Genomic DNA, 14,271 nt, shown 5'->3' with positions numbered 1-14,271 from the left:
AGAAATGGCTTGTGGGTAAAGACTGAGAGTACAGAATGAAAGTTCTACATGCAAGGTGAGCACGAGATGTGATACCTTATCCTAAATAACTCAGAGTGGGTGGGCAGGGAATATGAAGTCAGCAAGGAGCAGGAAGGCAGCATGAGCCCTCACAGAGCTGACTGAGCTGGATAAGAAAGTTCAGATTTGGCAGGATGGAAGTAGTCTGGGGCTGAGGGACTAAAGTAATGCCAACAGAAAGGGGAATCCAAGACCCAGAGGCAGAACCAGAAGCAAGGAGTTACACTGGATAGATACGTGAGACATCAGAACAAGGGCCTTCTGGGCAACCAGCTTTGTATTTAACAAAAAGACGTTAAATTTTCTTTGGTTTTGTTTTAATCTAGCTCTTAACAAGTGATAAGGTCAAGCATAAATAAGGGTAGAAGAGAGTATGTTTGCGCAGTAGTAAAAGGGTATTCATGGCAAATAACCTGCTAAAGGTGAAAAAAATTCAGCAGCGATGGAAAGTTGAACTTCCTTGCTGTAGAGTTCCTTTTGTAGTCAAATCATCACAATGCTCTAAGAAAGAGAGAAGATCCCTAAAGCTCCATGGACAGTGCCTCACAAACAACTTCTAAACAAATATTTACAGGATATTATCTTAAATATTGTTAAGAAGTAATAAATAAATGAAACAACATATGTGTGAAACATTTTACACACACACACACACACACACACACGTCCTCAGATTCAGTTCATTGTAAAATACAGTCATCTCCCATTGAAAATCAGAGTTGAGCCTTGAAAATCAACATGTCAGCCAGAAGTGGTTGTGCATGTCAGGGTTACTATTCCTGCACAAACATCATGACCAAGAAGCACGTTGGGGAGGAAATGGTTTATTTAGCTTACTTTCACATTGCTGTTGATTACCAGAGGAAGTCAGGACTGGAACTCAAGCAGGTCAGGAAGCAGGAGCTGATACAGAGGCCATGGAGAGATGTTTCTTACTGGCTTGCTTCTCCTGGCTTGCTCAGCCTGCTCTGTTATAGAACCCAAGACTTTCAGCCCAGGGATGTTATCACCCACAAGGGGCCCTACCCCCTTGATCACTAATTGAGAAAATGCCCCACAGCTGGGTCTCATGGAGGCACTTCCCCAACTGAAGCTCCCTTCTCTGTGATAACTCCAGTCAAGTTGACACACAAAACCAGCCATAACAATGGCCTTTAAGAGTCCGGTTTAGGACATTGAGAAAACAAGACTCTCAAACTGAGGACATCATGTGCTACAAAGAAGACTCTGTCTCAAACTAAGATGTGGGAGAGAGGGAAGGATAAGGGAGGAATTTACATATTAATCAAATCATGTGCAAATGAAAATATAATAAACTAACACCTAAATGGGAGAGGGAATGGCAGCTTAGAGAAAGATGTCAGTTCCTTTTTATTTAGAGACATCGCCCTCGCGCTTTTCCTAAAAGGGCTGAAATGAGAAAGTACTCACTCCAATGCATTTCTGGGTACTGAGGAACCTCTATCTAACCTGTCCAGCAGGTTTTGGATTTCTAACTGCATTCTGAAGAACAGAACTAAGGCTGCTCTTCTTACTCTTTTCTCTGCCATTCTTATTCTATTCTGACAATTTAACATTTTTCCCATTGTATTTCACACTGACACACAAGGGAACAATAAAATTCACAAGGAATCTGTGGCTTCCCAGATGCAAACACCCTGAACCAGAGAGCTTTAGATGTCTGAGAAGGCACTGTAGCTCATAGCAATACTAGGGACACCAAGAGAGGCCAAGGGAGGACACTGGACATGCTGCAATCTCACATGTAGAAACAGCTACAATAAGCACAGCATATTACATCAGTACACTATGAAGACAATAAAATGTTTTTCTTAAATATGCATAATTAAAAGTCAAGACTCCAAATTCATCCTGAAAAAAAGCTTTTAATATCACATTTCATCCCCACTTCTCAGTCTGTTCTAATTACCTGTATGCAATTCACACTTTTGTTTCTTCTATATAGGTTCCTATTCCCCACTGTTGAACAGTGCAATTGCTGTATGGTACCCATTCACCATGATCTCTCGCAGTAGCCTACAGAAGGCCATGTCTGCTTTCTCTTCTCTGATGTTGCCTCTAAGGGTTCATCACACTCACCCAGATCCTCCCCTCCCTACTGCACTGAATCTCTTGTTTTCCCTAAAACTAGATTATTTACCCATGTTTACTTAATACTGTTGATTTAATATTACCAATTATCTTTCTTTGAAAGGTTAATTCTAATTTCTGAATGATAAGTACAGTCATAATGACAAAATATTCAAATAGTAATTCTTGAAAACTTAAAAGTTGAAGTTATCAAAGGGTTTTAGTTGTATACAGGAACCCTAATATCAAGGTCAGCAAAGTAGAAATAACTAAATGAGAAAGAGAGAAAGGAAAGCATGGGTGAAGGACAAAGGAAAGGAGGAAAAGAGAGAGAGAAGAGATCTGAAGGGAACAGGGATAGTAAAATCTTCCAAATTGAACAGAGACAATGCATAGCCTACACCTAAAGGAGTATGTTATTAAAGGAAGAAATTGTATTTTCTCTAGGCATACCTATATTATTTTGATTCGAAGTTATAAGTTTATATTTCTAAATCAAATGTAAATGGGCCCATAGCAGGATATAAACATACTTCAATAATGCTGAGTAGGCATATTTTGGCAATTACAATCCAAGACAAATGTGTGTTCAGAATACATAAAAACTACTACAAAACTATGTAAATTCTTGCACTGAAAAGCTGTACTGCTGACTTTTATATGGAAGCTATCAGTAATGTTAGTGGCTAGAGATGGAATTGGTAAATAGGAAACCTCAGCAGCACAGTGCTGATTCTAGGGCAGTGAGTTCTACATTCTGTCTCAGGAGTCACCCCAAGAGGAAAGTTACGTGACTATATTGCTATGAAAAAAATAGAACAAAAAAATAGAACACAAAAAGAGCAGAGAGTAAGGGAGGGAGGAAGAGTAACTCTCTTATAGGGAAGACAGGGTAACTTCTAGTACCACTGCAGATCTCAACATGACCTGAATGTTCCTTACTCCAATGTGGAGAAGACAATTAGAAGTTCTTGTTCTGCCAGTGGCAATCAGTAGTGCTGACATATTTGATTTAAACAACAACAAACAACAAAAACACAATATCGTACAAAAAGAAATACACCACTCCAGACCTGAGATACAGCATCTCATGTCAGAGCCACTTGAGTGTTTAGCTAACTCTGCTTGCACGCAGCTGTGGGCTAAGCATCTCCAGGGTACATAATGCATCCAAGGAAAGCTTTCCTACTTTTACAAGTCTCATTGCATATAGCCATATTTCTAACTTTTAATCAAATCTTCAGCTCTTCAAAATATTTCCAATTCTCTTGTTTCTGTTCATATTTTATAGAATTATCTGGACTTTTCATGTAAATGGACTACCATATTCTTTCAAACTAGATAGACAGCACATGCTCAGAGAAGTATAAGGAGACCAACTCCCTGATTGGCTTCAATTTTCATTCAGGTATAGGGTTTGTGACCAATGTGTAGCATGTATCACAAAACATGGTTTAAAAAGACGAAGTTTAAAAGAAAACCTCAGAAAAAATAATTTCATCTCCAAATATTTGATGAGATTAAAAGCAGTTTACGTTTATAATATAAAGTTGAAAGCGTGTACTCACATGTAAGTTTTAGAAGCTATGTAAACTACTGTACAGTGCACCTCAGGCCTCATAGTTTAGACAGTCTGAAAATTGTTATTCACAACTCAGAAAAAACTTATATTTCTTTAAAATTATGACACAATGGTCAAATTGCCTACCATGCATAAATGGCATATAGCTCACAATGTCATCGGGTGGACTTTCTAATAAATACTTTAAAAGTATTTTTTGAAGTACACTATGTCAGAAATCACCGCACCTTTCAACATATCCATATAAACTTTAGGTCATTTAGAACAAGCATGTATCTGCATAAAGATACCACATACTTGAATGTTCAGAATAACCCACCTCGAAATATCACTGCACACATCAAACTGCCATCGTGGAAATATTTTTATATTTCTCAAAGATAGACATATTGGCAAGAAATAAAGAATAATTATTTACATTATTGACTTCATGTTTATTCTAAATATTCAAACTATATCTTCCTTTTAAAGCAAACCACATGAACAAATAGATACATATCTATCCAATGTTAAGAAATGAGGAAGGAGTTATTACACACTTTCTGATTATAAGGAGGAAGTCCAACAGAAGAAGTTAATTGAGAAAGATTCTAAAGGAAGCTCTGTACAGGAAGGTTTTATAATCTTGGACATATTTCCAAAACAGACCCATTATGTTGGACTAGGTTTAGACTAACATGCAATTTGCTAATCAATTAATTCTTCTGTGGTTATTCACTAAATTTGGAAAGATTAGCAACCAAATCCTACTACAAAAACCAAAATTAAATCATGACTTTTATAATGAAGCCTGACAGTTCATTCATGGCTTCAATTAAAAAAAGAAGAATTTATAACTATTTTTTGAAATACAGTATATCAAAAATCACAGGTAGGATGAATACTTCAGGGTATCCTGATTTTTACCACATGACATTTGTAAAACATCACCAGAGAATACCATCAAGTTATACATTCTACTTCTACATACATCATTGAGAGGAGGCACATACTATTTTTGTTATAGTAAACTATACTAACCTATACCAAACATATACACTAAGTTATACTGACTGAGTCCTTAACAAGAGTTCTTCTGTACTTCAAATCCAGTAAAAGTCCTAATAGAGTATGCCTCATCTGGGGATTCAACCCACATACAGTTATCAGACCCAGAAACTATTGTGGATGCCAACAAGTGGTGGCTCACAGGAGCCTGATAAAGCCGTCTCCTGAGAGGCTATGCCAGTGCCTGACAAAGAAGTGGATGCTCACAGCTAACCATTGGACTGAGCACAGGGTCCCCAATAGAGGAGCTAGAGAAAGGCCAAAGGAGCTGAAGGGGTTTGCAGCCCCATAGGAGGTACAACAATATGAACCAACTAGTATCCCCAGAGCTCCCAGGGACTAAACTATGGCTCCAGGCGCATGTGTAGCAGAGGATGGGCTTGACACATAGCAATGGGAGGAGAGGCCCTTGGTCCTGTGAAGGCTAGATGCCCCAGTGTAGAGGATTGCTAGGACAGGGAGGAGGGAATAGGTAGGTTGGTGAGCAGTGGGAGGGGCCATGGGCTAGGGGATTTTCGGAGGGGAAACCAGGAAAGGGGAATGCATTTGAAATGTAAATAAAAGAAATATCTAATAAAGATTTTTCAAAAAACTTTCAAAAAAAATAATGACCCTTGAATGCCAGTATTATTAGGCTTTTTCTATACTTTCCAAAACTTTGGAAATTACAAATGTAGTTCAAATACACGCACGCGCACACACACACATACACACACACACACACGAAACAAGGTTTCTCTGTGTAGTCCTGGATGTCTAGGTCTCAAACTGTGTATCCACCTGTCTCAGACCCCCGAGTGCTGGAATTACAGATGTGTGGCACTGGCCTGACCCACTATTTCTGCTGTAAGTCTCTATATAATGCCCTCATTACTCAAGCAAAAGGAAGCCATTTCTATTCTACCCACGTTAAGTACAAGTTCTCACATCATATCTTCCATCAGAGATAGTTGAGAGCACACCCTGGCCCCCATCAAGCCCACTGTGGTCCCTAGAACACAGTCACCTGTTCCCTTTCCTTTGCAGTCCCTCTAGCCAGGGCTTCTTTCCTCAAATATTCAGGTCTGCTTCTCTTACTGCATCACCAGGTCCAATTAAGAAACATGCTCTCACAAAGACCTTCTCAACTCAGATTCTCTAAAAGGCACCCAGCAAAAAAATTAGCACACTGTAAAAGTCATTTGACATTTTAATTTTTAACTTTAAACATCTAAGGCCTTTGGAATCCTGAAATATAAAGGCATTTCCCAGTTATAGAGTCATAAAAATTAAAGTGCAGAAATCAACATGTGAACTAATCAACTACTTGCTAATATACAAAGAAAATTAAAATGCTCAATAATTTAGCCAATAAAAATTTTGTTTCCATATGTTTTTCTCATTTAGATCAATAGGCAGAGAAATAGATGAGTGCAGTGCAAGCTGTCAGTGGGGTGGAACTGCTCACAAGGTCTTGGTAGGCTAAGAACAAAGCAAACAAGAAGATTCTATACCCAATCTTTTTAAGATAAAAGACTGACTAAAAGTAAGCAGTAAGGAAATGTTAAATAAACCTAGAGGGCCAGCAGGGGTAATGGGTGAACAAGTGGGAACCAGTCCGCTTGCCTGGGATTTCCTAGAGTGGAGGCCACCATGGTTATGAGGAGACTGAAAATAAGACTATGGGGTTGCCCGAAGGAAAGAGCTTGTGGAATAAGTGTATGAGAGGGAAGAGCAAATGACTTCTGGGAATATATCAAACAGAATGACAGGAATCAACTCTGCAGTGTTTGCAGAAGGGCAGTTTAGTTTCCAATACAGAACCTTCTAGGCACTAATGAATGCACTGCCAGATAAACAGAAGTTACAAAAGTGCTGGCTCCATAAAGGAAGTGTACAAGCCATATGCACCATTTCAGGAAGACAGAGAGCCGGTGATGTTAGGCAGAGTGGGCAGGGAGCAGAGGAAAATGTGTCTCCCTTCCAGTGAGGAAAGAATATGAGCTCAGTTAAAGTCACAAGGAAACTTATACAGTTTATTAGCACAAATATTAGCTGAGACTAATTAATTCATGATAATGTCATTGTGAGGAAAGTTACTGCTGAACCTCATAATCATGATTTAAGATATAAACAAAAAACACTGTCATAATCAATTAGGAAAAGTTTGGGATGAGTCAGAAATAGAATTATTTGATTTAAGTAGAAAAACATTCCAGAACAGTGGGAGGAAGACGGTGACTAATAGGCAATAGAATATGTCATTATAAGAATTGTCAAACTGGTTCATGAGAGACTCTGTATATTTCTCTTCCCAAACAGGTATAAAAGTTTCTCCTGATTCATGTCCTTCTCAATAGCTGCTGCATCCTGACCTGTTACCCTCAGCCACCTGGCAAGGTCTCTAGCAAGCTCCTCAGAGACGAGAATGTGGTCTCATCTTGTTTTCTTAAGACTTACACAAAAGCAGAGGCCAGTAAATAAATGGTGACAAAAACTAAAGGAAAGGACCCAATATACCCTGTTAAAAATTTAAGTCTCAACCCCCTGACATATTTCCATTCTTATGTTCTGTCGGTCTTATTTTGCTATATTGTCTCTCAGATAAGAAAATATGGTGGAATAGTCTATTAACAAAACTACTAATAAAGAGTTAACTCATGATAAAAATTAATATGTGGAAATATACTATTTATATACAAGTTAGTTCTCTTAATTACAAAAATTAATTTATAAACTTAAGAAGAAACAATGGACACTTAGGAAAGGTTGGAAATAATAACTAAAGTTAAAAAGTACTCAAGAACTTAACCATTTGACATTTTATAAGCCTCTTATTAGATTTTAACTGAAACTCAATAGTGCCTTTAAGAAGCAAGGTTTAATAGTGTGCCACAGGCTACATAAAGCCTGCAATTGTCACATGATTACAAAGAATTAATTCACCTGGCAAGCCACATAATATTCTTGTAACCTACATTAAGAGATATACAAAGAAAAAAATTAATGGTGAATTATATCATGTGATAAATCCTTCAGTTCTTGTCAACAGTAACTTACAACTCTGAATTAGAATCCAGATGGAGTGAGTTACAGAAGGGGGAGTCGGACACAGTGAAACAACTCTCAGGCCAAGCCTCAGGAGTGCTGGACTAAAATCCGGTGGACAGACAGTGCGTGAAGTTCTACCCTCCATACTCAGAGTGAACATACACACAAGGGATTAACTTTCCCAAGCTATCGCAAAACAGAGCAGCACAGTACAGCGCTAAACAGCATTTAGAAGAGGCCCATAAAGACTGAGGTACATTCCTCTTTCTTAACAATAAATGACACTAAGTAAAAAGCAATTGTGATTGCAGCACAAATGTTAAACTAATTAACAAAGTCATGGTATATGTGAATGATATTGTTAAATACATAGGTTTAACATTACAATAGGTAACACATAACATATATCAAAAACATTCTCCTATTCTTCTTAATACCATGATTTTTAAGTGAATTTACTTCCAGCAAGAGTTTTAAAAAGTTAATATATTATTCTGAGATACAACTTGTAAAGAATATAAAAGTTTCTATTCCTTTACATAAAACACAGCAAATATATAATGGTTATTCAGCGAGAAAAGTAATATTATATTACATATCTAAACCCAAAGTTGCTTTTATAAATTGTGGTAAAACATATATTAGATTTCCTTTATTAGCCATTTTAAATACAAAATGTTATACTACAAAACAATGTTGGCTACTATATGCACACTGAGTGTACCATCAATTTATACAGTCATTGTGGAAAACAGTGTAAAGGTCCCACACAATTAAGAATATTACTATTATATGATCCAGCAATTCCCATGCCATGATCATACACAAAGGTAAAGTAGAAACAACCAAAGTACCATTCAGCTGATGACTGCATAAAAGGAACGTGAGTTATAGACAGTGGAAGACTATTAAGCCACAGAAAATGAAATTCTGTCATTTGTGACAACATGGATAAAACTGCATGATCCCATTTTTGTGTAATTTGAAAGTTCACCTCATACAAGGGAAAATTGGGATGTAAGTCAGCAGACAGTAGAGTGAGTAGACGAGGAAGGATGAGTAAAAGCTGAGCAAGGAGTAGCCACGGTGAGAAAGGCGGGGAAGAAAGAACTGATACACAGCTGTGCAGCAGGAGGCCTGTGGCAGTGGTGTGGACTTCTACAAGAAGTATTTTGAAGTTTTGCCAAAAAGAAAAAAATTGTCTAAGGTATTTACCATGGGCTTGGGGGACAAAATTATTATATGCATGAGAATATCATATTACCACGTTAATATGTATGATGTTTGTTCTTTATGTATTTCCAAAATAAATTTAATAAATCCCAGTATTAAATATAGCTTGGTAGCCTTCCGTAAGTTTGTAAGTCATTTTAACTCTGTCATGCAAAACAGATCTCCAAAAATTAACTGTAAGGAAAAGTTGACCACTGAGCACATGTCCTTCTAACCTTGGCAGAGAAGTACCTCTATTTAGATAGGACTTAGAATAATTTTTGTGAAAGAATCATGAATTTTTCTTCCCTGCAATCTAGTAGAATTGTAAAGTGAACATGTACCAGATTTTATTCTGCTCATCAACAAGTCATATTCCAAGAAACAAGGCCATATATTTCACTCTTAATGGCACATAGGTTAATACAAATCACACCTGCTCGGGGATTTGCTGATTCTCAAGGGCTAGTAAAGGAGTCCTCAGTGCAGATGAGTAAGACACGCCAGGGGTCAGTAATTCTTTTTCCTTGTGAAGAACTACAGAAAAAACACCACAGGCTTTTGGGCCACAAGGTATGCTGGGATGTTTCATCTCTGTGATGGTAGGGGACCTGGGTTTGCCAACCACTGAGATCCAAGAAAGCAGGAGGAGGAAAGGACAGGATGGACAGGACTAGAGAAGAAAGTAGAGAAAATCAAATCAAAGTGTCTGTGAACTGTTCCTCCTGAGAACAAGGAGCTGGAGGGCTGACATTATCTGGTCTATTGACTAACTTTCACCGGGAAACCTTACAAAATGAAACAAGTTTCTTTGTCCTAATGATTTAACTGAATGCTGGCTGAACTATTGGCACCTAGAAAATCAGCATAAATAATGGGAATATTGATCACAGATAAGTACATCATAGGTGCTGACTTACCTCAGTAATGGATGGAATATGACTGTAATATTTCTGGCTCCAGGTTTGCAGACAAATTTTGTTCCTCCACCTTCAATTAAGTTGTCATCAGGACCTCCTTCAAGGAAAAATGAAAACTGAGATTTAGCTAATTAGAAGTTTTATGAATAAGCAAACCAAGATTATCTGGATGAGTGTTGCATAATCACACGGGCTGCCTCAAAATTACCACAGTATTTACAGTTATTGCAAAAGCCATGATCCAGTCTTTCTCTTTAACAATCTACGATGTAATTACTCAGCAAAGATGAAAATGAATGTCCAAGAAGGATAAATGGCTCAAGCTTACAGCATAGTTGAGGCTAAACCTTCCTTTTGCTCAGTGTCTTCTCTGGAGAGGAGGGACACAGAGAGGGACAAAGTTACAGTTGGAACATCCCAGATTATAAAACAGATATAAATCTTATTTGTTAGGTTATCACCAAGTCAGAAAACCCACTTACTGGAAGACACACTGGGAGATAGAATCCTGGTTATTAAACATACAGTTTTGGAGCTAGAGACATGGCTCAGTGGTTAAGAGCACTCACTGACTGCTCTTCCAGAGGTCCTGAGTTCAATTCCCAGCAACCACATGGTAGTTCCCAACTATCAATAATGGGATCTGATGCCCTCTTCTGGCAGGAAGGTATACATACAGATGGAGCACACATATACATAAAATAAGTGTTAAAAAAGTTTAAAACAATTAAGATCTTCATAGAGAAATCGGCTATATAAATGAACGTTTTAAAATTTTCTCAAATACATTCAATAAGTAAATCAAACTAAACTAAATTCGGAGGAGAAAAAAAAGGTCAGTGTATGGAAGTGCTAAGTGTTCCTTCTAGAGGACGAGGAAGTAGCACAAAACCATCTGCAACTCCAGTTACCTTGGATCTGATGTTCTCTTCTGGCATCCTAAGGCACTAGACCCACAAGTAATACAAAGGCATACATGGAGGTAACTCACACACACACACACACACACTCACACACACACACACACACACACACAAATTACACAGAAATTCATCAAGATACTCTTCGAACTATAAAATGCACACACAGCAGCCCTCGGAATAGCTGATCTGAAGCCGGTAGCAGTCATGCTTTCCATTAAGTGCTACCCTGATTCTCCAAGAATCTAATTGTCTTACAGGACTATACTACATTGCTAGCAGGATTTTATTTCAAGCTACTGACACATATTTTGCAAAGTACAAAATTGCTGTCTTCTTGATGCTATCACAAGTCTTAAAGCAAATTTTGCAGTGCCAACCAGGACTTATATTCCTTCATCAAACGGTTCTAACTGGTAATTAGCTGAAATATCAAAGGGTCACAGTGCAAGAAGTAATCCCCAAGCTCAAATCCTGAGGCAGTAACAGTTACCATCACTGTTTTGTTGAGAGAATTAGTTGCAGAGTTTAGAATATAGAAAGCTGGATATTACTTCAGAAATTGGAAGATAGCCTTCTATCAGAATCATCCCTCGTGGGCCTTGGGGAATTTGTTTGTTTGTTTATTTGTTTGTCTGTTGTTTTAAATGAAATTCAACTGCTACCATCCCCAGCTTGTCTTCATGTTATGCTACTCAAAGAGGAGTGAATTCTTTTGATTGGCATAAATAGTGGGGGGTGGGAGTGGGGATCTGGGCATACCTAGCCATGATGTCTACACATGATGAATGTAGTTTGGATTATGTTGATAATGATGTGGATGGAGCTCAAGGATAGAATAATTACAGTTCATGTACAGGACATGTGGTTCAGTATTTAATACTGGGAGGGAGCAACAAAGTTTATCAATAAAGGACCTGTCTTAGAGAGAAACAAAGAAAGAAAAGAAGGAAGGAATGAATGAAGGAAGGAACAAAGAGAGGGAAGGAAGGAGGGAAGGGAGGAGGGAAGAAAGAAGAAAGCAAACAGACAGTAAGTAAGGAAGAAAGAAATAAATGAATGAAGTCATCTAACAGCTTCTATAAATAGGTAAACAAATGTATCTCCCATGTTCAGTCAGCAAGCCCATTTGCCTCTTAAGCTAGGTTTTGTCCTTCGGTCTCATGTTTTTTTTGTGTCTATAATTGGTACATATAGTTTTCTCTTTAAAATGTTTTTTGATTAGAATTCTTTGCATGCTATCAGATACAAGCAAAGCTTATGAAGCTTTATTAGCCATCTTGGTGGTCTAGGGCATCTAGGAGATTGATAACCCATGTGGAGCTCCAGAAGTCTATATCGAGCAACATCAGCACTTCCTAGAGGCATCAGCATTAGACAGATCAGTTGGATCAGTTGTTTCCTCAAACCACCAAATTCAAAACTGCAGTTCTGAATTCTAAAATACGAAAGAATGTACAGCTCTTCCTTCAGACTCATGCCCTGCTTCTTCACATTCTCAAACTCTGCATCTCACAATATGAACCAGGCCTATTGATGTCTGGCTAAATTTTGCAACATAAATGAAAGCACCAAGACTAACACAAGGACTAGGGGTGTAGCTCAGCTGTAGAAAATGTTCTCTGCATGAGCAAGGACTTGGGTTCAATGAATAGACAGACCAAAGAAGATAAGAAGGTAAACAGAAAGAGCTTGGAATAGACTCATGGAAAAACTGCTCCTTTACCAATCTCTTCCTCAAAAGAGATTGAATAATTACAGACAGAGAAAAGAAACTAGGAATAGATTTATCCTCTGAATCAACAAGTTTCCTTACAAGACCACAATGCCTAATCAGGACAGAATAATCAAGGAGATGTGTACATGAGAAACAAGGTTATTTATCTCCTGTACTCTAGCAACAACATAAACAAAACAAAACAAAATAAAACACTTTATATGAGATGGATACAAAAATAACACTCAATTCTATTCAGCATGAGTACGATGTCAAAGTGATATGAATTAAAGAGACAACTTTTTTTTCTATTAGATATTTCCTTTATTTACATGTCATATGATATCCCCCTTCTCGGATTCCCCTGTGAAAAAACGTTTTAAAAAAAGAAAAAAAAAAACCTGTTCCCTCCTCCCTCCCCCTGCTCATCAATCTACTCTCTCCCATTTCCTGGCCCTGGTTTTCCCTGACACAGGGGAATAGAACCTTCATATGACCAAGGGCCTCTCCTCCGATGATGACAGACTAGGCCATCCTCTGCTATACATATGCTGCTGGAGCCATTAGTCCCACCATGTGCACTCTTTGGTTGGTGGTTTAGTCCCTGGGAGCTCTGAGGGTACTAGTTAGTTCATATTATTGTTTCTCCTAAGGGGCTGCAAACTCTTCAGCTCCTTGGGTCCTTTCTCTAACTCCTTCATTAGGGACCCCATGCTCAGTCCAATGGATGGCTGTGAGCCTCTACTTCTGTATTAGTCAGGCACTGTCAGAGCCTCTCAGGAGATAGCTATATCAGGCTCATGTCAGCCAGCACTTTGCTGGCATCCACAATAGTATCTGGATATGATGACTGATATGGGAAGGATTCCCAGGTGGAACAGTCTCTGGATTGTCCTTCCTTCAGTCTCTGCTCCAAAGTTTGTCTCTGCAACTCCTTCCATGGGTATTTTGTTGCCCCTTTTAAGAAGGATCCACACGTTGTATCCACACTTTGGTCTTCCTTTTTCTTCAGTTTCTGGTGCTTCTTAGATTGTACTTTGGGTGTTCCGATCTTGTGGGCTAACATCCACTTATCAGAGAGTACATACCATATGTATTCTTTTGTGATTGGGTTACCCCACTCAGGATGATATTCTCCAGATCCATCCATTTCCCTAAGAATTTCACAAATACATTGTTTTGAATAGCTGAGTAGTACTCCATTGTGTAAATGTACCACATTTTCTGTATCCATTCCTCTGTTGAGGGACATCTGGGTTGTTTCCAGTTTCTGGCTATTATAAATAAGGCTGCCATGAACATGGTAGAACATGTGTCCTTATTACATGTTGGAGCATATTCTGGGTATATGCCCAGGAGTGGTATAGCTGGGTCCTCTGTTAGTACTATGTCCAATTTCTGGAGGAATTGCCAAACTGATTTCCAGAGTAGTTGTACCAGTTTGCAATCCCACCAGCAAGGCTGCCCACTCTCTCCCTACCTATTCAATATTGTACTTGAAGTCCTAGCCAGAGCAATTAGACAAGAAAAAGAAATCCAAGGGATAGAAATTAGAAAGGAAGAATAAAACCATCCAGGACCTAACAATGGAAGTCGAAACAATAAAGAAATCACAAAAAGAGAAAACTCTAGAATTAGAAATCTTAGGTAAGAAGTCAGGAAACATAGATGCAAGCATCACTAACAGAATAC

At 38.3% G+C, this 14,271-nt stretch overlaps 1 protein-coding gene across 1 annotated transcript in view; it reads right to left on the bottom strand.

The window, feature by feature from the left end:
* The window catches only part of Exoc4 (exocyst complex component 4), a 750,249-nt gene that overhangs the window by 390,545 nt on the left and 345,433 nt on the right, over window positions 1–14,271 (bottom strand). The window contains exon 10 of the mRNA XM_031381454.1: window positions 9,943–10,039. Coding sequence (XP_031237314.1) covers window positions 9,943–10,039 — 97 coding nt within the window. The remainder of the gene's footprint in view (window positions 1–9,942; window positions 10,040–14,271) is intronic.

Source organism: Mastomys coucha, unplaced genomic scaffold, assembly GCF_008632895.1.
Source record: "Mastomys coucha isolate ucsf_1 unplaced genomic scaffold, UCSF_Mcou_1 pScaffold20, whole genome shotgun sequence".
NCBI lineage: Eukaryota > Metazoa > Chordata > Mammalia > Rodentia > Muridae > Mastomys > Mastomys coucha.
The sequence above is the reverse complement of the archived record's forward strand: the minus strand, read 5'-3'. Positions and strand labels throughout refer to the sequence as shown.